Source organism: Schistocerca cancellata, chromosome 5 (genome assembly GCF_023864275.1).
Source record: "Schistocerca cancellata isolate TAMUIC-IGC-003103 chromosome 5, iqSchCanc2.1, whole genome shotgun sequence".
Taxonomy (NCBI): Eukaryota; Metazoa; Arthropoda; class Insecta; order Orthoptera; family Acrididae; genus Schistocerca; species Schistocerca cancellata.
The window spans coordinates 323,909,621-323,936,025 of NC_064630.1; the positions used below are offsets into that span (position 1 = coordinate 323,909,621).

A 26,405-nucleotide genomic window follows, 5' to 3' on the forward strand; every position below is an offset into this window, starting at 1 on the left:
ATGGTAATGAGATGGGGAGCTATTAATATCAGTGGGGGCTACTCTGGGAAGAAGGTAGAGCTGGCAGAGGCTGCAAGTAAGATGGGGCTGGACGTTTTAGCTGTTAGTGACATTCGGGTAAGGGGTGAGAAAGAAGAGGAAGTGGGAGAATACAAGGTCTACCTGTCAGGAGTCAAAGCAGGAATAGCACAATGGGGTGTAGGGCTTTACATCAGGAAAGAAATGGAACCCAGCGTAGTTGCAGTAAGGTATGTAAACGAACGACTGATGTGGATAGATTTGACATTGTCTAGCAAGAAAATTAGGATTGTGTCAGTATATTCGCATTGTGAAGAGACAGATCAAGATAAGATGGATAGTTTTTATGAGGCACTCAGTGATGTAGTTGTTAGAGTAAAGGACAAGGACAGTGTTCTGCTCATGGGTGGTTTTAATGCCAGGATTGGAAATCGAACAGAAGGGTATGAAAAGGTTATGGGTAAATTTGGAGAGGATATGGAGGCCAACAGGAACGGGAAACAACTCTTGGATTTCTGTGCCAGTATGGACTTAGTAATCACAAATTCCTTTTTTAAACATAAGAACATTCAACAGGATACTTGGGAAGGCAGGGGAACCAGTTCTGTCATTGACTATATAATAACTGATCAGGAATTCAGGAAGGCTGTGAGGGACACACGTGTATTCAGGGGATTCTTTGATGACACTGATCATTATTTAATCTGCAGTGAAATTGGGATTGTGAGGCCGAAAGTGCAGGAGGTCAGGTCCATATGTAGGAGGATAAGAGTGGAGAAACTTCAGGATAAGGAAATCAGGCACAAGTACATAACAGCGATCTCAGAAAGATACTAGTTAGTTGAATGTAGTCAATTACAGTCATTGGAAAAGGAATGGACAAGGTACAGGGACGGGGACACAGTACTAGAAGTGACTAAAGAATGTCTTGGAAGAGTAGTGTGTAAAAGTAGGATGAAGCAAACAGCTTGGTGGAATGACACAGTCAAGGCAGCCTGTAAAAGGAAAAAGAAGGCGTATCAAAAATGGTTACATACTAGAACTCAGGTAGACAGAGAAAGTTATGTTGAAGAAAGAAACAAAGCCAAACAGATAATTGCAGCATCCAAGAAGAAATCTTGGGAAGACTTTGGAAACAGGTTGGAGACTATGGGTCAAGCTGCTGGAAAACCGTTCTGGAGTGTAATTAGCAGTCTTCGAAAGGGAGGTAAGAAGGAAATGACAAGTATTTTGGACAGGTTGGGAAAACTGCCAGTGAATCCTGTGGATGCCTTGGGCAGATGGAGGGAATATTTTGAAGAGTTGCTCAATGTAGGTGAAATTACGATCAGCAATGTTTCAGATTTCGAGGTAGAATGGGATAGGAATGATGATGGAAATAGGATCTCATTTGAGGAAGTGGAGAAAATGGTCAATAGATTGCAGTGCAATAAAGCAGCTGGGGTGGATGAAATTAAGTCGGAACTCATCAAATACAGTGGAATGTCAGGTCTTAAATGGCTACACAGGATAATTGAAATGGCCTGGGAGACAGGACAGGTTCCATCAGACTGGACAAAAGCAGAAATCACACCAATCTTTAAACATGGAAACAGAAAAGATTGTAGCAACTACAGAGGTATCTCTTTAATCAGCGTTGTGGGTAAAATCTTCTCAGGTATTGTTGAAAGGAAAGTGCGAGTATTAGTTGAGGACCAATTGGATGAAAATCAGTGTGGGTTTAGGCCTCTTAGAGGTTGTCAAGACCAGATCTTTAGCTTACGGCAAATAATGGAGAAGTGTTATGAGTGCAACAGGGAATTGTATCTATGCTTTATAGATCTAGAAAAGGCATATGACCGGGTTCCTAGGAGGAAGTTATTGTCTGTTCTACGAGATTATGGAATAGGAGGCAAACTTTTGCAAGCAATTAAAGGTCTTTACATGGATAGTCAGGCAGCAGTTAGAGTTGACAGTAAATTGAGTTCATGGTTCAGGATAGTTTCAGGGGTAAGACAAGGCTGCAACCTGTCTCCACTGTTGTTCATATTATTTATGGATCATATGTTGAAAACAATAGACTGGCTGGGTGAGATTAAGATATGTGAACACAAAATAAGCAGTCTTGCATATGCGGATGACTTAGTTGTGATGGCAGATTCGATTGCAAGTTTGCAAAGTAATATTTCAGAGCTAGATCGGAAATGTAAGGACTATGGTATGAAGATTAGCATCTCCAAAACGAAAGTAATGTCAGTGGGAAAGAGATATAAACGGATTGAGTGCCAAATAGGAGGAACAAAGTTATAACAGGTGGACGGTTTCAAGTACTTAGGATGTATATTCTCACAGGATGGCAACATAGTGGAAGAACTGGAAGCGAGGTGTAGCAAAGCTAATGCAGTGAGCGCTCAGCTACGATCTACTCTGTTCTGCAAGAAGGAAGTCAGTACCAAGACTAAGTTATCTGTGCACCGTTCAATCTTTCGACCAACTTTGTTGTATGGGAGCGAAAGCTGGGTGGATTCAGGTTACCTTATCAACAAGGTTGAGGTTACGGATATGAAAGTAGCTAGGATCATTGCAGGTACTAGTAGATGGGAACAATGGCAGGAGGGTGTCCACAATGAGGAAATCAAAGAAAAACTGGGAATGAACTCTATAGATGTAGCAGTCAGGGCGAACAGGCTTAGATGGTGGGGTCATGTTACACACATGGGAGAAGCAAGGTTACCCAAGAGACTCATGGGTTCAGCAGTAGTGGGTAGGAGGAGTCGGGGATTCGGTTAAGAATGATTTTGAAGTAATAGGTTTAACATCAGAAGAGGCACCAATGTTAGCACTGAATACGGGATCATGGAGGAATTTTATAATGGGGCTATGCTCGAGACTGAACGGTGAAAGGCATAATCAGTCTTAAATGATGGTGGTGATGTGGTGTGATGTGATGATTATTAAACCTACTCCTGCATTACCCCTATTGGATTTCGTATTTATAACCCTGTATTCACCTGACCAAAAGTCTTGTTCCTCCTGCCACCGAACTTCCCTAATTCCCACTATATCTAACTTTAACTTATCCATTTCCATTTTTAAATTTTCTAACCTACCTGCCCGATTAAGGGATCTGACCTTCCACACTCCGATCCGTAGAACGCCAATTTTCTTTCTTCTGATAACGACGTCCCCTTGAGTAGTCCCCACCCGGAGTTCCGAATGGGGGACTATTTTACCTCCGGAATATCTTACCCAAGAGGACGCCATCATCATTTAATCATACAGTAATGCTGCATGCCCTCGGGAAAAATTACGGCCGTAGTTTCCCCTTGCTTTCATCTGTTCGCAGTACTACAACAGCAAGGCCGTTTTGGTTAGTGTTACAGGGCCAGATCAGTCAATCATCCAGACTGTTGCCCCTGCAACTACTGAAAAGGCTGCTGCCCCTCTGCAGGAACCACACGTTTGTCTGGCCTCTCAACAGATACCCCTCCGTTGCGGTTGCACCTACGGTACGGCTGTCTGTATCGTTGAATCACGCAATCCTCCCCACCAACGGCAAGGTCCATGGTTCATGGTGGGGGGGGGGGGGCGGGGTGACACATCCAGCAAATATCAGACCTTATATTCCTCAACCTTTTCGTTATCAAATATTTCTTCATTTTCATGGTTTAGCTCATCCTGGCATAAAGACAACAGTGAAACTGTTGAGTAGCAGCGCCATTTGCTCAAACATCAAAAGTGATGTGCGACAGTGGACTAAATCCTGTGTCAGTTGTCAGAAAAACAAGGTCACTCGCCACACAAAATCACCGCTAGAGAAGTTTGAAGAACCTGATGAACGTTTCAGTGTTGTACACATTGAACACATCGGACCTTTTCCTCCATCTAATCGCATGACTTATTGTTTAACTTGCATTGACCGTTTCACATCTTGGATAGAAGTCATACCACTTGAAGATATTTCAGCTGAAAAAGTGGCAACAGCCTTCTACCAGCACTGGATTGCAAGATTTGGTGTACCATCACAGGTAATCAGTGACCAAGGAACACGATTTAGATCGCAGTTGTTTAATAATTTGGGCATAGTATGTGGAATGAAAATTCAGCACACAACGCCATATCATCCTCAATGTAATGGCAAAATTGAGCGACTACATAGAACTCTTAAGTCTGCAATCAAGGCCCATAACAGTTCTAATTGGACAGAAACTCTGCCTACTGTTCTATTGGGCTTGCACACTGCAGTGCGATAAACATCGAAACATTCCATTGCACAGATGGTATATGGAAAAACTATAAGACTTCCTGGTGAATTTTTTGAAGAGCCCACTACAAAGATTGACCTTGATTCATTTGCATCTAATTTGCAAAAGCAAATGCTTCATCTGAAACGTAGTAGGCCTACACAAAGCAATTCAATATCAGTTATTGTTTCAAAAGATCTGCAAACCTGTTCCCAGTCTTCTTGAGATGTGACAGGGTTAGAAAACCATTAGAACCTACATATGATGGTCCCTTTCCTGTCATTTCAAGACATGAAAAATATTTCACTATTAAAAGGAAGTGCAAACACATAAATGTGTCAGTGGACAGACTTAAACCAGCTTATGTCCTGAAAGAAGAATGGGAATCAGAGAAGGACCTTCCAAACTTTTCCAAGGACACTGAACCACAACATCCCACAGAGGAACCATCTCCAAATATCAGAGTATCGAAGTCAGGACGGATTATAAGGTTCCCCCCTCGATTCTTAGAGCAGTTGTCTCTTTGGAGAATTAATCAAATATCATACCAGACATTGTAAAAAGTTTTTGTAATTATTTTGTATCATATCTTTTGTCATTCCAATATGTTTTTTTATTGTTTTATGTTAAGGTTGTGCTGTTTTTTTTTAAAGAAAATTCCTTCATCACCATGTATTAATTCATAACCATGTTATTGGTGGGGGAGTAGTGTAAAGGCAACAGTGATGAATCTAAATAGAATTTTTATATTTTATAGAGTTGCCAAGACCGTTAATAGTTATAGTTCATTACTGATAACATGATGTAATATCTTAAAAAAAATTTTTTTTTGTTTAGTCTTTGGTAGCAAAGATGTGATGATTCTGAGATGGATGCTAAGCAGAAGTCAATAAAGAAGTCTTAAGCAGGCCAAGTGGCGTGTGTTTTTGATGATTTAAAATTAGACTAAATATCGTCAAGCAACATCTTTTGGGAACTGCCATAAATATTACGTTACAGTAGTTGTAGGTTCCTTTCGGAGTATGCTGATGCATTAGCTCCATACTTAACAATCATATACCACTGTTCGCTCGACGAAAGATCCGTACCCAAAGACTGGAAAGTTGCACAGGTCACACTAATATTCAAGAAAGGTAGTAGGAGTAATACACTAAATTACAGGCCCATATCGTTAACGTCGATATGCAGCAAGTTTTTAGGACATATATTGTGTTCGAACATTATAAATTATCTCGAAGAAAACGGTCCATTGACACACAGTCAACATGGGTTTAGAAAACATCGTTCCTGTGAAACACAACTAGCTCTTTATTCACATGAAGTGTTGAGTGGTATTGACAGGTGACTTCAGATCGAGTCCGTATTTCTGGATTTCCGGAAGGCTTTTTAACACTGTACCACACAAGCGTCTCGTAGTGAAATTGCATACTTAGGAATATAATCTCAGTTATGTGATTGGATTTGTGATTTCCTGTCAGAGAGGTCACAATTCGTAGTAAGTGACGGAAAGTCATCGAGTAAAACAGAAGTGATTTCTGGCGTTCCCCAAGGTAGTGTTATAGGCCCTTTGCTGTTCCTTATGTATATAAACGATTTGGGAGACAATCTGAACAGCTGTCTTCGGTTGCTTGCAGATGACGCTGTAGTTTATCGACTAATAAAGTCATCAGAAGAAAAAAAAACCTGTAAAATGGTTTAGAAAAATATCGGAATGGTGCGAAAAGTGGCAGTAACGAAAAGTAAATAACGAAAAGTGTGAGGTCATCCACATGAGGGCTAAAGGAACTCGTTAAACTTAGGTTACACGATAATTCAGTCTAATCTAAAAGCCGTAAATTCAACTAAATACCTAGGTATTACAATTACGAACAACTTTAATTGGAAGGAACACATAGAAAATGTTGTGGGGAAAGCTAACGAAAGACTGCGTTTTATTGGCAGGGCACTTAGAAAATGTAACAAACCTACTAAGGAGACTGCCTACACTACGCTTGTCCGTCTTCTTTTAGAATACTGCTACGCAGTGTGGGATCCTTACCAAATAGGACTGACGGAGTACATCGGAAAAGTTCAAAGAAAGGCAGCACGTTTTGTATTATCGCGAAATATGGGAGAGAGTCTCATAGAAATGATACAGAATTAGGGCTGGAAATCATTAAAAGAAAGGCGTTTTTCGTTGCTACGGAGTCTTCTCACGAAATTCCAATCACCAACTTTCTCCTCCGAATGCGAAAATATTTTGTTGATACCAACCTACATAGGGAGGAACGATCACCACGACAAAATAAGGGAAATTAGAGTTCGTACGGAAATATATAGGTGTTCATTCTTTCCGCGCGCTATACGAGTTGGAATAATGGAGAATTGTGAAGGTGGTTCGATGAACCCTCTGGCAGGCACTTAATGTGATTTGCAGAATATCCATGTAGATGTAGATTTAGACTAATTAATTAAATCGACATCGTTTCTGTGCAGGCAGTTTTTCTTTGCAACCTGTAGGCAGATACTAGGACTGGTATATTTGGCTGGATTCGACCCCACAACTGCCTGGTTGCCAAAACCTCGTCTTCCACCTTCCGGATTTTTTTCCCCTTGCCTTTCATTAGTGAATAGTGACACAGTTAGGTCATTTGGCAGGAAGTCACTACGCTGGAGGTAACTAAAAATTTCAAATTTAGGTCAGTTGCACGCTATGTTCTTAAACAATCTGTGGAGGGTTAGATTGCTGCGTGTGATCATAATACCATTATTGGAAACTATAAATTGATCAATCGGAAATATGATGTTGCGATTGAGTTTTTAAAGCACTATATAATCCCTAAGTTGGTTCTCTCACCTATATCAGAGCGAATAATGAGGAAGAGGAGGAGGAGGAGAAGGAAGAAGGGTCTACTACATGACAGGGTAGTAACAACAACGAGTACCATTCCCACGTTTCCGTTGCAAGACAGAGACCACTGAACTGTATCGAGAAGAAGTAAATACCACACACTTAAACCACATTCCATTCCATAGCAGTAATAGTAGTAGCAATTGTAGTAGTAGTAGCTATGTTATCACGGTCAGACGTCAGAGATCACTGAAACACTCCTACATCCTGTGTGATCGTGCACATGTCCACATACAGTGCCCCAGGCCAGAGGGTCACAGAGCGCTTGTTGTGGCTGTGTACGCGCGTCTCAGCAGTTGCGCAATATCGGCAGCCGGACTCGCCCTGCCGGAGAGGGCTGTCCAGTGATGGAGGGTTTTTGGGATGACTGGAGTGGTAGGAACTCAGATGTTATCGATACGTTCAGCGCCAGTGGTCGATAGTGAATCTTCTCAAATATTCTCATAAAAATCGGGCAGGCTTGCACAAGTATTTCTATTAATATCCTTGTTAAAAACTATATGCTTTATAAATGGAGATATGTTGTTGATTCCACATGAAGTGGTCTTCCACTCAAATACCGTGACATTAAATACAGACAACGTTTGTGGGGGTATATATTAACAGACTGAAGGTGAGGATGCATGGCGCTAGAAGTGTGAGCTTGTAATAAAATCATCTTTCACACCGAATTTAGGAAGTGATTCGGCTAAGGAACATGGTATTAAGCGGATATTTGAAATTCCCTCATGCTGCTGCTAGATATTTCTCACGCTAAGAAACAGTATTTGTAATGCATTCTGTCTCCATACCATGTAGACAGAATAACAGAGTTTCTGCGATGCATCCACGGAGTTATAGGCGAGAGGAAGATGGCTGACTGAGAACGATCACATACAGTATACGGTGTGCTATGCGAGGAATCACTTAAAAAATACGATAGATTGAAATCGAATGCTGAAGATTAGATGGGTAGATCACATAACTAATGAGGAGATATTGAATAGGATTCGGGAGAAGAGAAGTTTGTGGCACAACTTGACCAGAAGAAGGGATCGAATGGTAGGACATGTTCTGAGGCATCAAGGGATCACCAATTTAGTATTGGAGGGCAGCGTGGAGGGTAAAAATCGTAGAGGGAGACCAAGAGATGAATACACCCAGCAGATTAAGAAGGATGTAGGTTGCAGTTGGTACTGGGAGATGAAGAAGCTTGCACAGGATAGATTAGCATGGAGAGTTGCATCAAACCAGTCTCAGGACTGAAGGGCACAACAACAACACATTGAAATCGTAAGAAATGTACAAAATCCTATGACGAATACGCTAGCTTTTCAGACCTCTAGTGTTACGCTTTCTAGTAGAAATTCTGTCTGAGATTTTGAATCCAGGCCTTCCATTCAACCTTAGACTTGCATTGGATCTTATGGAGATGTCTTTTAATAAATACAACCACTGGTGAATCGAATTTGTGGCACTCTCAAATCTCGAAACGAGTCCCCTTTTCGAGCCTATCTGCTAAGGACCCCTCACAGTAAAACTCCAGTGTGGTTTTAGTTATTCTCTCTGCATCTTGTAACTGTTCCTCAGTCCCTACTGCAACACCCCTGCCGCTTGGTCCATGTGATCGTTCCAGTTAAATTTGGAACTGAGAGGAAGTCCAAGAGCGCCATATCTACCACTCTCTTCATCCCGTGGAGGAACAGAGTGAGCTGACTTAATGCAACAGGACAATGTCGTAACCAGTCGGTGTAAATGGAAATATTCTGTTGTAGTTCTGACAACCATGTACAATGTCTAAGGCCAGCGCCAAAAGAATCTTTCTCCTGCAACACGAAGTAGTAGAAAAGATAGACAAACAGTCACAGTGGTGTTTCTTATCGGGTAAATTGGGAAAGTTCAAAAATGGTTCAAATGGCTCTGACCACTATGGTACTTAACATCTTAGGTCATCAGTCCCCTAGAACTTAGAACTACTTAAACCTAACTGACCTAAGGACACCACACACATCCATGCCCGAGGCAGGATTCGAACCTGCGACCGTAGCAGTCCCGCGGTTCCGGACTGAAGCGCCTAGAACCGCTCGGCCACCACGGCCGGCAATTGGGAAGGCTTCACATCATATGGGAACTGGAGGGAAGGACGAGGATTTTGCTACTGCACTGCCATGTGTTTCCAAAATACATACAGCTATTGCAGTCTGAAGGAGAACTGCATCTCTCAGGGTGCTTTCATGTCTGTCACCCAAAAATTCTCTCCTCCCTTGTCATTTTGTATCGTCCATCAGAGAAAAATTACAATAAATATTCACACTTGTATGACCCACAGTAAGATATTACATCATCTATCTCTTCTGATATTTTGAAAATAAATACAGTAGTGTCTGCGAGCTGACATCAAGCGTATGTGGCAATCCTATTAAACATACAGCAGGAGATGGCCAGTGATCGAAAACGCTTGCAGAGACTAGTGTAAAATTTCGTCGACTGTGCTCCAGGAGGCCCATATCCCACAGGCTTTCAATCACAAGAGAAGGTTTCTGTGATGTTTTTACATAAGCAGTTTGGTACATTGTTTTTTCTGCTGTAACACATCCAAGCAGTATATGGCTACAGCTTTGTACAGCATCATACACTTTGTTTTTCCACTACGACTTCGAGCTGTGTGTCAGGATCTAAACCAACATTAACACATTTCGATCCATTGGCTCTCACAGAAAGCTGGACACTGCATGGTGAAAACTATGCTGCTCCCACAACATGCAGGACAGTTGAAATAAAAGACAGAGGTGGTGGTTATTACTAACAAAGATATGGAGGACATCACATCATACAGAAAATGGAATAGTTTGCATCATTGTGGAGTGTTTACAAATAGCTGTCCAAAGGTGGTGATCACCACATTTATTTCATCTTCCCCAGTGATTGTGTAGCAGATGTCTTGATGTTCCATTTTCGATGAGACCTGAGCACTGATTCTTCATATTGATGATGCATATTGCATACAGGTATATGACCGCTGTTTCGGCGTTACTGGTGTTCGTCATCCTGACCTCCAAAACTTTGGAGATCATATCTTTAATTTTTATGATTCCTGATGCATAACTACATGTAGTTCTGTATTTTCGTCAGTTTCACGTATTTTCTATTAATTTTCGTAATTTTACCAGGTTTGCAGTAATTTCAACGCATTTTACTTAATTACTGAAGGTAAAAACCACCACTTGTGACGAGTTGTCACGCCAACAGAACGTCTCATTGTGTCGATCTTGTGATGCTATCAGCCAATAACATTGCAGTAGGGTTCTCAATTTCTGTATCATAGCGAGGGCATATAAATATGGACATATCGAGAACCCTATTATACGGCCTACATCACATGACACTAATACTGTTTCATAGTATAGGAAATAAACGTCAGCACAGAGGAAGTGCAAAAACTACGTGCATTAGCAGAAACACTTTATAAATTCGGTAAGATTCTATTACGATTTGTTATCTTCCCCTATGTGGATCAAGTGACAAAGAGCCGGCCGATGTGGCCGTGCGGTTCTAGGCGCTTCAGTCTGGAACCGGGTGACCGCTACGGTCGCAGGTTTTAATCATGCCTCGGGCGTGGATGTGTGTGATGTCCTTAGGTTAGTTAGTTTTAAGTACTTCTAAGTTCTATGGGACTGATGACCACAGATGTTAAGTCCCAAAGTGCTCAGAACCATTTGAACCATTTTTGAAGTCACAAAGTATTCTCGCATTCGCGGGATGAAGTCGGCGATTCAAAGCTCCAGCACTCAGCCCTCTATTTCGAAACGAGCTACCCCTTCGATGAACCTACCGGCTAAGGAACCTGAGCAATGATACACATAATGAAAACCCTGCAGCAATGTCGCTCAGTGGTAGCATCTTGAGAATAATGCAATGAGACGTTTTGTTGCCTAGTCGCAGGAGAAAGCTTTGTTTGGCGCTGGCCTTAGACAATGTACATGGTTGGCAGTGTACATGTTTCATTTCCACTGACTGGTTACGACATTGTCCTGTTACATTAAGTCAGCTCACCCTGTCTCTCCATGGAATGCAGAAAGTGAAAGATCGGTCTCGGACTTCCGCTCAGTTCCCATTTAAACTGGAACGATGAAATGGACCAAGTGGCAGGGGTGGTGCGGTAAAGACTGAGCAATAGTTACAAGATGCAGAGAGAATGTCTAAAACCAAACTGGAGTTTTGCTGTAAGGGGCCTTTAGCAGATAAGCTCAAAAAAGGTAACTCGTTTCGAAATATGAGAGTGCCATGAATATGATTCATCAGTGGTTGTAATCATTAAAAGACATCTCCATATGATTCAGCACAAGTATCTGGTTGAATGGAGAGACTGGATTCCAAACCTCATTCAGGATTTCTACCAGAAAGCGTAACGCTATAGGTCTGAAAAGCTAGTGTATTGATCATAGGATTTTGTACATTTCTTACGACTTCAATCTATCACTGTATGTGATCATTCTCAGTCAGCCATCTTCCTCTCGCCTGTAACTCCGTGGATATATTTCAGAAACTATGTTACACTGTCTACATGGTATGGAGATAGAATGCATTACAAATACTGTTTCTTAGCTTGAGAAATATCTAGCAGCAGCATGAGAGAATTTCAAATATCCGCTTAATACCACGTTCCTTAGCCGAATCACTTCCTAAATTCGGTGTGAAAAATGATTTTATTACAAGCTCACACTTCTAGCGACATGCATCCTCACTTTCAGTCTGTTAATATATACCCCCACGATCGTCATCTATATTTATTTTCACGGTATTTGACTGGAAGACCACTTCATTTGAAACAAAACCATATCTAGATTTATAAAGCACATATAGTTTTTATCACGGATATCAATAACGATACTAGTATATGTGTGTAGAACGAAGGCTGCGTCTTATGCAGGCTGACGGTAACATAGTCCCTGCGATCGTGTTTTTAATAGCTGGTCACTTACAAGATGATTGCGTCTCTCTTCCTAAGACACACTGGTACCACTCACAAGAAAAGTAATGGTGCGTGTCCATCCAATGCGAATTTTCGCTCAATATTGTTTGGTGACACCAACATTCAGTCATTGGCGAAGTATTATACTTAATACGTGATGTGTGATAGATTCACTATGATCAGCAGGCGTATAAAGTATGTGGTGGGTTGTTAAGTTACGGTGGTCAATGTACCGACATGTGCAAAGAAAATGACTTTGTTCGGTCGTAAGGGAACTATGGATTTGCCGAGGCGGATGCAAGCTTTTATGTGGAAAATTATGTCCAGTCATAAGGAGGAAATAGATATCGATACTTCAACGTGAGATTCTCCCAAGAGCCACAGCCATCCAGAGGAGGTATTTCCCATACTTGTCTCACTGTCGAATGTCACCAGATTGGAGCTACAATTGTAATATTTAATTGTAGTTCCAGTAATAAATATGTGGCTGGCTTCCTAGGACGACACTGCTAGCCATCGGGGTGCGTGGTGGAAGTAGCCAGAGACCGATGCGAATTGACATTTCTGGCTTAAAGTCGTCACGAGCAGCGGGCACTAAGGAAAGTTCTAGCCAGCAGGCTCGTCGTTTCTTGTCCACAGCCGTGGGGGAAAAATCCCGGCGGCGGCCTTTGCCGCGCCCTATGGGCAGGTGGATAGCGATCTAATACTCAGTATGTGTTGGACAGACTTCGCGATCGCATGTGTAACGAGTATTCTCCGATTTTTACACGACTATTTGAGAAGATTCACTATCGATCACTGGCGCTGGACGAATTGATACTCTAAATTCTTCTACTATACTACATGTGCCACTAACATCTTTACACTTACGTCTAAGCTGGATCATTGAATGATTTATGTAACAGTGGCTCACTCTGACTGTTACCCCTTGAACTTAATATACTCTCATTAAAAGGAGTCGAACTAGATAGATCTCCACTCCCTGACTGTGATCCACTCCCAACCTTTGCATTATTGTAAGAAAAATTAACTTAAGGCAGTTTGATACCCACTTCCTTTGCCATTCCACTTCTGCGTCTCCTCTAATTTTTTCTTCCTGTCCTATTTCATATTTCCTAACTAGTTCTTCAGGACTACATTCATAATTCTAAATTGACTTGTTACCTTTGCATGAGTTATAGTTATTTGTTCATTACCATCTTGTACCACCAAACCTATTGATTGGTGTTGCTCTTCCTTAACCTTTTCTATTCCTGCAGGAAGTGTGGTTAACTCTTCCTACACCCCTTCTGCTGATACTACTGTATTGTTAATCTCCTCGTACCTTTGGTTTAATGCCATTACCTCCATTTTTTATTCTTCTTTAACATCTTTAATGCCCTTGTCTGAAGCTTTCTTTAAACCTTCTCTCTCCTTCTTTGTTTCCTCCTAACCATCTTTCATTTCCTTCTTTAAATTCTGTCTTCCTGACCCTCTAATGCTTTAATATCCTCTGACATTTTGAAAATTACTCTGTATTTTGCCTTTCTTTGCACCAGTTTTATCTCAATAATTGTTGCAAACACTTCCTATTCCCCTGTAATACTTCTTCAATTTCGGTTCTCTCCATCAACTCACACCCAACAACCTTGTATTACCTTATAAACAATAATCAAACTATGACTCAACAATTTCACCCTATTTTGCATTCATGTAGAAATCCTTACTGGACATCATCAACTGAGGAACACCCCATCAAATAGGCATGAGAATGCAACAGTTCTTTGTTACTTAATGGTTTCGTTGTGTTGTCTCCTCCTATTCGTGACCTACTCAGCAAGATGCCAAAGCCAATGCTGAAGTTGAAGCCAAAACCAATGCCGAGGGTACTAGTATTTGCAGGTCATCTCTCGTAGCTCTGCTCATCTGATATGTGACTCAAAAGTAAGGCCAGCCAGTACGTGGACAAATCTTAAGACATCTGTAACTTACAAGATTAGACAATGAAATTAATACTGATTAAACTTTAAAGTTGGAACTCTGTTGATAAACCCATACTTTCTTTCAGTTTTCTCTAAAACTCAGTTACTAATAATGTAAGGGAATAAAATTAAGCATTTTGATCAAACCCATAAATTTTCGCAGTAATTTCTCAGTGTTTCTGGTACAGGAGATGCTTGTATTTAAACAAATCCTGAAATCCTCGTTGCACTGTGATGAAACTATTAAAACGTTCAGGCATCACTCCATCCCTGTGCACAAGGAAATAGAGAAGAGATATAATTAAAATAAAATAGATAATTACTCATTGATAGGCACAGTAAAAGTCTATCCAACCTTGCAGAAGAACATATGTTCCTAGACACGCTGTACGATTAACTATGTTACCAATATGTCACCATATGTTTGATCACATTGGTAATTCTACCTGCTAACACTACAGCACACCTTCGATTAAATGCATCTTATTTAGTTTGTGTTTATTAACAAAACAAAACCATTCATAAACAACAGAGTGAATGCACAAGCCAACTCGCTACTAATGAAGCTTCTAACCTGTAAGCAGTCTCTCAATATATGTATTGTATGTAAATGTAAGTTAGTATGTAGCAATATTCCACTAAATATTTCAAAAATATCTCCTCCCACATTGATATACGACCTTCAGTATCATGATAGTTAAGACTTTATCATTTACGTACCATTAGTTACTTATAAACTCTAAAGTACTGACAAGTGTTAGAATTAAAACATATTTTTAATAGAATCTGACATCCAAATATAGAAATACAAGACTGCTACTAAGGCACTACCTATGGTTATTTGTTCCGCTACTAATAAAAGTTCAGTACAATCTTTTAGAGATATTTCAGTTCATGCCTCTGATAAACCTTTTAGAATTTTTCTGACTAACCCTAGTATTTAATTAATCATAATGATAAAATTCCACCTTCTTATGAAATTACTTTAATGTCTTAAGCTATTAAGTCCTAGTCTTTGTAAATGAACATTTTTGGTTTTTACTGTTCTCAATTCAGTTGTCTAGATCTAATTATAAACTTGAATGTGCTTACACAACTTCCTAATTATCAATACTAATACTTCTGCTTTCCTTTTTAAATTCTTTCCTTTTTTTACAGTTAGTTATTAAATGATCATCACGAGTAAATGATAAAGCAGGCACTAAAATTTATTTTTAAAGAATGAAAGTTCTTCTTTGGTTTTAAATGTAAGTGCTTTACAATGACCAAACATCGATTGTGAATGAGTGACTGCTAAAGAACTAATATCCCCACTTTAAGTGCCACCACCACTTTATATCTCAACTGAAAGTTTAGATTTTCAAAATGTTAGCTTCTAGAGCTGTTAGCCTCCTGCGTACCCACTAGCAAATCCTAAATGTAATGTTGCTCATCACTTTTACTACAGAAATAATGGTAGCAGTTGGAATTTCCGCTTTGTAATAGTCCAGCTATGTCAATGTTGTCTCAATGGTTATATCACTAACAACATGTACAGACAAACTATGCTGTCTATAATAATTCATCTCCGATCTGTGTGTTCCTGTGCTTGGTTCAATATCAAGAAAAGCTTCAGACATAGTGCTCAGTAAGCAATACATAACAAAGTTACGACCTGGTACTATCACACTGTAATAAATTAAAATTACACTCACGGCTGTCACTCAGCTATCTTAGGGCGTCCCTTCATAAAGCTCTCTTAACCATTTCCAATACCGAAATCTACTGATGTGTGCACCGACTAGTATCACAGGCAACACAACATGGACCACTTCAAACAAAATTACTGAAGCCAGAACTAAAAGTGTCGTCGTGTTTTAACGACTCAGGAATTTTACTATTAAATACTGATACAACGTACAACCCACTCTTGACTAAGCCTGTGCCAAATTAAAATCATTTGGCCAATTGTCAAACGTCACGCAAAATACGAGGAGCTCGACCCATACAAGATTTAGAAAATTATTACACTTATGGCCGCTAAGTGACATCATATTAAATTCAAATGGGCTCCAAGCACTATGGGACTTAACATCTGAGTTCATCAGTCCCCTAGACTTAGAACTACTTAAACCTAACTAAGCTAAGGACATCACACACATCCATGCCCGAGGCAGGATTCGAACCTGCGACCGTAGCAGCAGCGCGGTTCCGCACTGAAGCGCCTAGAACCGCACGGCCACTTCGGCCGGCCTGACATCGTATTAAATACTAGCTTCTTATACATATACGCGAGAACATTCAACTTCATTTCTCTTTGTAGTAAAACACAAAAGCGAATAATCAATAACGGGACATTTTGACTTTATAGAACGAAGACAAAGAATAAACAATACTCAAATAAGTAACGTCTTTGCCGCCGTCGACCCGCCCTTGTATAAATCATCGGTTGTGTGTCTTGTTCTTCCACCGCCGTATCTTCCACGAGATTCGGTTTATTTGCTGTTACGGAAGATGCTTGCTCCTGTTGTGGCAGCATATGCCGCTGCGAGACTTGAACGTCTTCCTGCTTTAAATCTTCCAGCAGCAGGTGAGCAGTCTTCACTCGATCGGCGACACAGTAACCGGTTTATGGTCTATCTGGAGCTTCATTGTGTGTGCGTTACATTGCAGTACTTAATAAGATCCAGCATACGATGGCTGCAATGGGGCTCTTGCTGCGTCGGTTCATAACATCACATGCGAACACTTGCTTAAGTGTCGGTGCATAAATGACGAAATGTCGCCACGTCACGTCCAGGGTTGTTGCCGGAGGTTAGCCAGCTGTGCTTTAACCCTCTTCAGTAAATATGGTAGGTCAGTCTCGCTATTATGCACTTCAAAGAACTCGCCCGGAAGGCGCGAGGTTTCCTCGTACGCAAGCTCTGCTGTGAATATCCCTAGATCTGGTTTGAAAACACTGTGCGGACCCAATAACACCAGTATCAATACTATAGACCAACCATCACCATGGCACACCAATGCATCTTTAAGTGTTCTGAGCAATTGCTCTATCATGCCATTACTCTCTGCATGATAACTCGTTGCACTGTGACTTCGGAATTCACAAATGTTCGCCAGTTCGAATCCTCATAGGATTCGAACTGACAATCCTGGTCAAGCGTGATGTGCACTGGGTATCTGAAACGTGCTACTCATGACGCCAAGAAACTTCGACTGACTATCTCCGCTGATATGTCGTGAATCAGTACAGCTTCTGCCTACGTCGTAAACCTGTCAGTTCCTGTTAGCAGATAACGATAACCTTCAGACATCGGCAGTGGGCCAATGATGTCGAGGTCCATGTGTTCAAAACGATCAAATGGTTCGTCAAAGTGTGCAATTGGTTTCTTCACATGCCTGTGTCCACCTTCGACAATCATTCCTAATGCCAGGTCAAACAAAGTGTTCTGTAAGCAACTTGATATTTGCTGGTGTATCCGGAAGAGACAATTCTGTAGATTTTCGAATATCTCTTGCAGTAAACGTTCAGCCACGAACGATCTAGGTCTTCCTTGTGAGGTATCACATCATATTTTTAGGATCTCTCCTTCTAGACGTATTTCCTGCAGTCTCAACCCTGTGGAGGCCTTCTGCCGAAAACCTTAAGTTTAGGGAGTTCTCTGTGTTCTTTTGCTAATTTTGCGTAATCGAGTGGTTTGTGGTCTGTGAACACTGTAAACCGTCTACCGTTAACATAAAGCCGAAAGCGCCTTATTGCTTCACATACCGCTAACAGTTCTCGGTCGCACGCACTCCAGTCCCTCGGTGCTTCCGTGAGTTTCTGTGAGAAAATCCCAGTGTCCAGCAGACCACTGACAAAACGCTGCTCCAATGGCTACCTAACTTTCATCGACTATTATAACTAGATTCGCATCTCTCTCAGGATGGTCCAGTAAAACCGCTTGCTACAGACTTGTCTTGATCTTAAATTTTTTTTTAAAACATTATCAGCGATCTTATATTAAAATGATAATTAAAAAACAGTCTTGATCGCAAATTTCTTTTGGAGGGACCGGTTTCAATCCTCAAAGGTTCATCTTCAGACTCTGAAATAACACACGTACAGATAGAGCAACAGGCAAGACTGCTTATTAACTAACGCCCCATGTTTCGCTATTCTGCCATTCATATTACTATGAATAATCTCTAACCACTATTATATTCACTACTATATTTTCTATTTATTTTGACGTGTCACATCGACAGAGGACGCAGTTTTTACAGTAACCCTTAACGTTTACATAGACCGTCTTTGATGTCGTTACAACATACTGTGGCAGCTTCTCAGAATGTCGCATCAATAGTGAACGTTGTTTCTACGGCAACCATCAACGTCCATATACACTCCTGGAAACTGAAATAAGAACACCGTGAATTCATTGTCCCAGGAAGGGGAAACTTTATTGACACATTCCTGGGGTCAGATACATCACATGATCACACTGACAGAACCACAGGCACATAGACACAGGCAACAGAGCATGCACAATGTCGGCACTAGTACAGTGTATATCCACCTTTCGCAGCAATGCAGGCTGCTATTCTCCCATGGAGACGATCGTAGAGATGCTGGATGTAGTCCTGTGGAACGGCTTGCCATGCCATTTCCACCTGGCGCCTCAGTTGGACCAGCGTTCGTGCTGGACGTGCAGACCGCGTGAGACGACGCTTCATCCAGTCCCAAACATGCTCAATGGGGGACAGATCCGGAGATCTTGCTGGCCAGGGTAGTTGACTTACACCTTCTAGAGCACGTTGGGTGGCACGGGATACATGCGGACGTGCATTGTCCTGTTGGAACAGCAAGTTCCCTTGCCGGTCTAGTATTCAGTGTCCCCTCGACGATCACCAGTGGTGTACGGCCAGTGTAGGAGATCGCTCCCCACACCATGATGCCGGGTGTTGGCCCTGTGTGCCTCGGTCGTATGCAGTCCTGATTGTGGCGCTCACCTGCACGGCGCCAAACACGCATACGACCATCATTGGCACCAAGGCAGAAGCGACTCTCATCGCTGAAGACGACACGTCTCCATTCGTCCCTCCATTCACGCCTGTCGCGACACCACTGGAGGCGGGCTGCACGATGTTAGGGCGTGAGCGGAAGACGGCCTAACGGTGTGCGGGACCGTAGCCCAGCTTCATGGAGACGGTTGCGAATGGTCCTCGCCGATACCCCAGGAGCAACAGTGTCCCTAATATGCTGGGAAGTGGCGGTGCGGTCCCCTACGGCACTGCGTAGGATCCTACGGTCTTGGCGTGCATCCGTGCGTCGCTGCGGTCCGGTCCCAGGTCGACGGGCACGTGCACCTTCCGCCGACCACTGGCGACAACATCGATGTACTGTGGAGACCTCACGCCCCACGTGTTGAGCAATTCGGCGGTACGTCCACCCGGCCTCCCGCATGCCCACTATACGCCCTCGCTCAAAGTCCGTCAACTGCACATACGGTTCACGTCCACGCTGTCGCGGCATGCTACCAGTGTTAAAGACTGCGATGGAGCTCCGTATGCCACGGCAAACTGGCTGACACTGACGGCGGCGGTGCACAAATGCTGCGCAGCTAGCGCCATTCGACGGCCAACACCGCGGTTCCTGGTGTGTCCGCTGTGCCGTGCGTGTGATCATTGTTTGTACAGCCCTCTCGCAGTGTCCGGAGCAAGTATGGTGGGTCTGACACACCAGTGTCAATGTGTTCTTTTTTCCATTTCCAGGAGTGTAGATTATCTTTGATATTAGCTTCTCTCTATCGCTATTGCAACTTTTGACAGCTATTCAATATACCTTTGCAAACAGCGCTTATGTTACGGAACGGATAACAGAGGGCAACCTAGACTACTCTATTTCAACCTAATTATTTACTACAGTTTATGTTTTTTGACGAGTAGCTAATTTATAGCAATTTCACGATGTATGTTACCTATAATTCTTCTTCAAAACTTAGTAATATAGACTATTGTAATACATTTTATACTAATAGTACACACTGTAATTCTGATTGGTTAACACTGATGTCACACACAGGACGGTGAGTGGGACTAGTGCTATTTAAGACCGCTCCCTGCCGATCCATTTAGCAGTCAGTTCAGCGTCGTGGATCGGCTGCCGTTATGGGTATATGTCGTTTGTAATTTTATTTCAGTGTATATACGTTACTGTAAGGATCCCTCTACCTGTACCTGTGCCATTTCAGAGTCTGAAGATGATCCTTTGAGGAAGACTCTTTTTTTATCAGTGTCTTGATCTGTTAAAAGCTTTGCTGAATGCAGAGTGTCCAGTCTAGCTTCTGACGTTTATTGGTACTAGTGTCTATCAGCGCCCCTGTGAGTGGTGTTTGCAAAGCATCGGCTCCTGGCAGATGTCGAGGGTAAGAATTTACAGCATCTAAGAACTTACGTAATTGCTGCATGTCTAACAGCCGAGGTAATGGTTGTGCAAGTTCCACTTTCTCTTCCAACAGGCCGATGCTGTTTGTTGAAAATGTGTGACCAAGGTATGTCATATAGTTTTTTTCGCAAGTTGCACTTATTTTCACAATTATTATCCGATACTTAATGTAGCCCCCCATGAACCATGGAACTTGCCGTTAGTGGGGAGGCTTGAATGCCGTACCGTAGGTGCAGCCACAACGGAGGGGTATCTGTTGAGAGGCCAGACAAACGTGTGGTTCCTGAAGAGGGACAGCAGTCTTTTCAGTAGTTGCAGGGGCAACAGTCTGGATGATTGACTGATTTGGCCTTGAAACACTAACCAAAACGGCCTCGCTCTGCTGGTACTGTGAGCAGCTGAAAGCAAGGGGAAACTACAGCTTTACTGTATGGTTAAATGATGATGGCGTCCTCTTGGGTGAAGTATTCCGGAGGTAAAATAGTCCCCAATTCGGATCTCTGGGCTGGGACTACTAAAGAGGACGTCGTTATCAGGAGAAAGAAAACTGGCGTTCTACAGATCGGAGCGTGGAATGTCAGATCCCTTAATCGGGCAGGTAGGTTAGAAAATTTAAAAAGGGAAATGGATAGATTTAAGTTAGATGTAGTGGGAATTAGTGAAGTTCGGTGGCAGGAGGAACAAGACTTTTAGTCAGGTGAATACAGGGTTATAAATACAAAATCAGATAGGGGTAAGGCAGGAGTAGGTTTAATAATGAATAAAAAATAGGAGTGCGGGTATGCTACTACAAACAGCATAGTGAACACATTATTGTGGCCAAGATAGACAGGAAGTCCACGACTACTGCAATAGTACAAGTTTATATGCCAAATAGTTCTGCAAATGACGAAGAAATTGATGAACTGTATGATGGGATAAAAGAAATATTCAGGTAGTGATGGGAGACGAAAATTTAATAGTCATGGGTGACTGGAACTCGATAGTAGGAAAAGGGAGAGAAGGAAACATAGTAGGTGAATATGGACTGGGGGAAAGAAATGAAAGAGGAAGCCATTTGGTAGAATTTTGCACAGAGCATAACTTAATCATAGCTAACACTTGGCTCAAGAATCATGAAAGAAGGTTGTATACATGGAAGTAGCCTGGAGATACTAGAAGGTATCAGATAGATGATGTTATGGTAAGACAGAGATTTAGGAACCAGGTTTTAAATTGTAAGACATTTCCAGGGGCAGATTTGGACTCTGACCACAATCTATTGGTTATGAGATTAAAAATAAAGAAACTGCAAAAAGGTGGGAATTTAAGGAGATGGGACCTGGATAAACTGATTAAACCAGTGGTTGTACAGAGTTTCAGGGTGAGCATAAGGGAACAATTGACTGGAATGGGGGAAAGAAATACAGCAGAAGAAGAATGGGTAGCTTTGAGGGATGAAGTAGTGAAGGCACCAGAGGATCAAGTAGGTAAAAAGACGAGGGCTAGTAGAAATCCTTGGGTAACAGAAGAAATATTGAATTTAACTGATGAAAGGAGAAAATATAAAAATGCAGTAAATGAAGCAGGCAAAAAGGAATACAAGCATCTCAAAAATGAGATCGACAGGAAGTGCAAAATGGCTAAGCAGGCATGGCTAGAGGACAAATGTAAGGATATAGAGGCTTATCTCACTAGGGGTAAGATAGTTACTGCCTACAGGAAAATTAAAGAGACCTTTGGAGAAAAGAGAACCACTTGTATGAATGTTAAGAGCTCAGATGGAAACCCAGTTCTAAGCAAAGAAGGGAAAGAAGAAAGATGGAAGTATATAGAGGGTCTATACAAGGGCGATGTACTTGAGGACAATATTATGGAAATGGAAGAGGATGTAGATGAAGATGCAATGGGAGATATGATACTGCGTGAAGAGTTTGACAGAGCACTGAAAGACCTAAGACGAAACGAGGCCCCTGGAGTAGACAGCATTCCGTTAGAACTACTGACAGCCTTGGGAGAGCCAGTCGTGACAAAACTCTACCATCTGGTGATCAAGATGTATGAGACAGGCGAAATACCCTCAGACTTCAAGAAGAATATAATAATTCCAATCCCAAAGAAAGCAGGTGTTGACAGATGTGAAAATTACCGAACTGTCAGTTTAATAAGTCGCAGCTGCAAAATACTAACGCGAATTCTTTACAGACGAATAGAAAAAGTGGTAGAAGCCGACCTAGGGGAAGATCAGTTTGGATTCCGTAGAAATGTTGGAACACGTGAGGCAATACTGACCCTACGACTTATCTTAGAAGAAACATTAAGGAAAGCCACACCTACGTTTGTAACATTTGTAGACTTAGAGAAAGCGTTTGACAATGTTGACTGGAATGCTCTCTTTCAAATTCTAAAGGTGGCAGGGATAAAATACAGCGACCGAAAGGCTTTTTAGAATTTGTACAGATACCAGATGGGCATGAAAGGGAAGCAGTGGTTGGGAAGGGAGTAAGACAGGGTTGTAGCCTCTCCCCAATGTTATTCAATCTGTATATTGAGCAAGCAGTAAAGGAAACAAAAGAAAAATTCGGAGTAGGTATTAAAATCCATGGAGAAGAAATAAAAACTTTGAGGTTCGCCGATGACACTGTAATTCTGCCAGAGACAGCAAAGGACTTGGAAGAGCAGTTGAGCGGAATGGACAGTGTCTTGAAAGGAGGATATAAGATGCACACCAACAAAAGCAAAACGAGGATAATGGAATGCAGTCGAATTAAGTCGGGTGATGCTGAGGAAATTAGATTAGGAAATGAGACACTTAGAGTAGTAAAGGAGTTTTGCTATTTGGGGAGCAAAGTAACTCGTGATGGTCGAAGTAGAGAGGATATAAAATGCAGTCTGGCAATGGCAAGGAAAGTGTTTCTGAAGAAGAGAAATTTCTTAACATCGAGTATAGATCTAAGTGTCAGGAAAACGTTTCTGAAAGTATTTGTATGGAGTGTAGCCATGTATGGAAGTGAAACATGGACGATAAATAGTTTGGACAACATGAGAACAGAAGCTTTCGAAATGTGGTGCTACAGAAGAATGCTGAAGATTAGATGGGTAGATCACATAACTAATGAGGAGGTATTGAATAGAATTGGGGAGGAGTTCGTGGCACAACGTGACTAGAAGAAGGGATCTGTTGGTATGGCATGTTACGAGGCATTAAAGGATCTCCAATTTAGTATTGGAGGGTAGCATGTGGGGGTATAAATCGTAAAGGGAGACCAAGAGATGAATACACAAAGCAGATTCAGAAGGATGTAGGATGCTGTAGGTACTGTGAGAGGAAGAAGCTTGCACAGGACGGAGTAGCATGGAGAGCGGCATCAAACCACAACAACTTAACATAGCATATCAAAAAACGTTTTATGTTGCACCTCGTGGAGATTGTGTCGCTGCAAACACCAGTGTGTCGTCGAGACAAGTGAACATGAAGTCTAATCCTCGTAACACCTCATCAATGCAACGTTGCTACGTTTGAGCCACCTTTTTAAGGCCACATGGAACACGTAATTCGAAGAGCCCAAAAGTTGTAATGACATCTGTCTTCAGTACGTCTACAACTGGTATCTGATGGTATGGCTTTTGAAAACTTAAGACGCTGAAATATTTTGTTCCCACTGGTACATTCGTAAAACCACGAATATTGGGCACTGGACATCGATCGGGTATTGTGTCAGCATTTAGTTCCTGTAGTCACTGCAATGCCTAAAACTTCTGTCTTTTCATTTTTTTTTCTTTGTACTAGATGTAAAGTTGAGGACCATGCACTATCAGATCTTCGATTCACTCCTTTTTCTAACATACGTTCGAACTCGGCACTTGCGTCCACGAACCAGTCTGGCGCCAGTCTTCTCTGTCCAAAAGAGACTGGAGGGCCTGGCACAGTGTTCATATGGCGAACCGTAGTATGTACCAATGTGATCGGCTTTTGCGCTGTCCGTTCCATATGCTGGTCTACCTCTATCACTTGTACTGGGCCACCTCCACTTTCTCTGAATTTTCGTAGAAGCCCAGTGACATTTCTTTTTCTATATCGAGTCGAGACAATCGAATGTCAATAGTGATGCCGTATGCGTACAGAAAATCCGACCCTAAGACTGGTTCCGGCACATCCGCTATTACAAACGTCCAACGACAAGTATTAAGAAAACCTTAATTTACGTCCTTGCTGCAGATGCCACAAGTTGTTATCCCAACGACAAGTATTAAGAAAACCTTAATTTACGTCCTTGCTGCAGATACCACAAGTTGTTATCGACTGTTTCTTTGCTGCCGTGAGGCGAATTAACCACCTGTTCTTGACTGACATTCTCTTTCTACTGGCAACGTGATTACGTCAGACCTGGTGTCTGCGAGATAATAACATAAAGCTTGTGATACCAACATAGTTGTCCAGGTTTCGTCTGTTCACTGTTTCATTAGTGTGCTACAGGACCCACCGAACCAGAGTCTTCCAAGCCTTGATTGTGTCTGTAGCCTGTGTAGTTGTTCCTCTAGTTTCTGAAAATCTGCTGTTGTATCCGCATGTTGACTCATGTGAAAGTCGCCGCCTGATACTCTTCCGACTTCGCTGCCGCTTCTGCGATGCTCATTGAACTTGCTGTCTCTATTGTTGCATAAACTCTGTCTGCCAGCTGGAGAATAGTGGTCATTCGCACCCACCCTTCGTAGCCACCGCCGCTCTTTCCGCGGTGGAAAGCTGTGATGGCCAAAGGTATCGGAGTTCTTGTAGTTTCTTCGACTGCGTAGCGCAAATCACTAATTTCTTCCGGCGAAACGTTTCCACGCCCCGCTATTTCATTCCGTAAGTCTTGGATCTGACTGTGCAGCTTACTCCGTAGCTGTACTAAATGTGTCGGCGAATTTGCGTCGCCTCGCTTGCTTGTTTCTTCCTGTGCAAGTTCTTCTGAATCAGGGGTCACCACATCATGGCCACTACGTAACATCATATTAAATACCACGCACATGCGAGAACATATGACTTTATTTCTTTTTCTCGTAGAACATAAAAGTTAAAAATCAATAATGGAACATTCTAACTCCATAGAACAAAGGCGAAGAATAAACAGTATTCAAATAATTAACGTCTTTGCCGCCGACAGCTGCAGTATGCGTAGTTGTTTATTTGTTTTGTCTATCTTCCGTCTACCACACACTCATTATGCCCTAGACCAGTTAAAACATTCAACAAACTTTGCGTTTCAAACACAACTCAGTACAAGAACAATTTTCTATACTCTTTCAAGAAAATCGCAGAGAATTCCACACGGCCAAAATAATCGACGAAATTTGCGTCCGGTAGGTATCGATCACGACAATTGTAAACGTGTTCTATTCCACATGCAGTAACATAAATGTCGTCCTGCTGACCCATGCTCACTATTTCCTAAACACCTCAATAGAGACTGACTCGGATCCCCTTCAATATCATAATTGAACCACTAATTCAGACATTTGTGAGGCACTACCATTATTTTTAACAATTAAAATAGAAAATATCGTTGCGTTTGTTGCTCTTCTAGCGTCCAGGTCGGCCAGGATGATCTTTGGTGCGTCCAAGCTCTGCTGTCGGCCAACGATGAATCAATGATCTTTGCCATCCCTGTACGAGTACTTGAACGGTTCGACACACCGACACACTACGGCTTTTTTTTGTACGTGTTCAACAACGTAGACTTACGTTACAATGAAGAAATAAATATAACATACTTTTCTTTGACTTATCTTTTGACGGCTATTGCTGAAATAGTCAAATTAAATGCTGACGACACGAAACCAATACAAAAATTTTGATCCATCACAAATCTTGCATCCTGTGGTGTATTTCCTTGCAATTGTAATTATGCTTTCTATGTGTTTGCAGAATCACCTGCCTTTGGAAATGAGAACTACTGTGATTGAAGTAGCTGCAGAAAGACAGCTTACAGTGTGA

The 26,405-nt window shown here is 41.9% G+C and overlaps 1 protein-coding gene across 1 annotated transcript; it reads left to right on the forward strand.

Moving 5' to 3' along the window:
* Positions 1–26,405, forward strand: LOC126188519 (craniofacial development protein 2-like). The gene is made up of 2 exons (XM_049930121.1): positions 1–762; positions 26,337–26,405. Exons 1-2 carry the CDS (start codon positions 1–3, stop codon positions 26,403–26,405), a joined length of 831 nt encoding a protein of 276 aa, XP_049786078.1.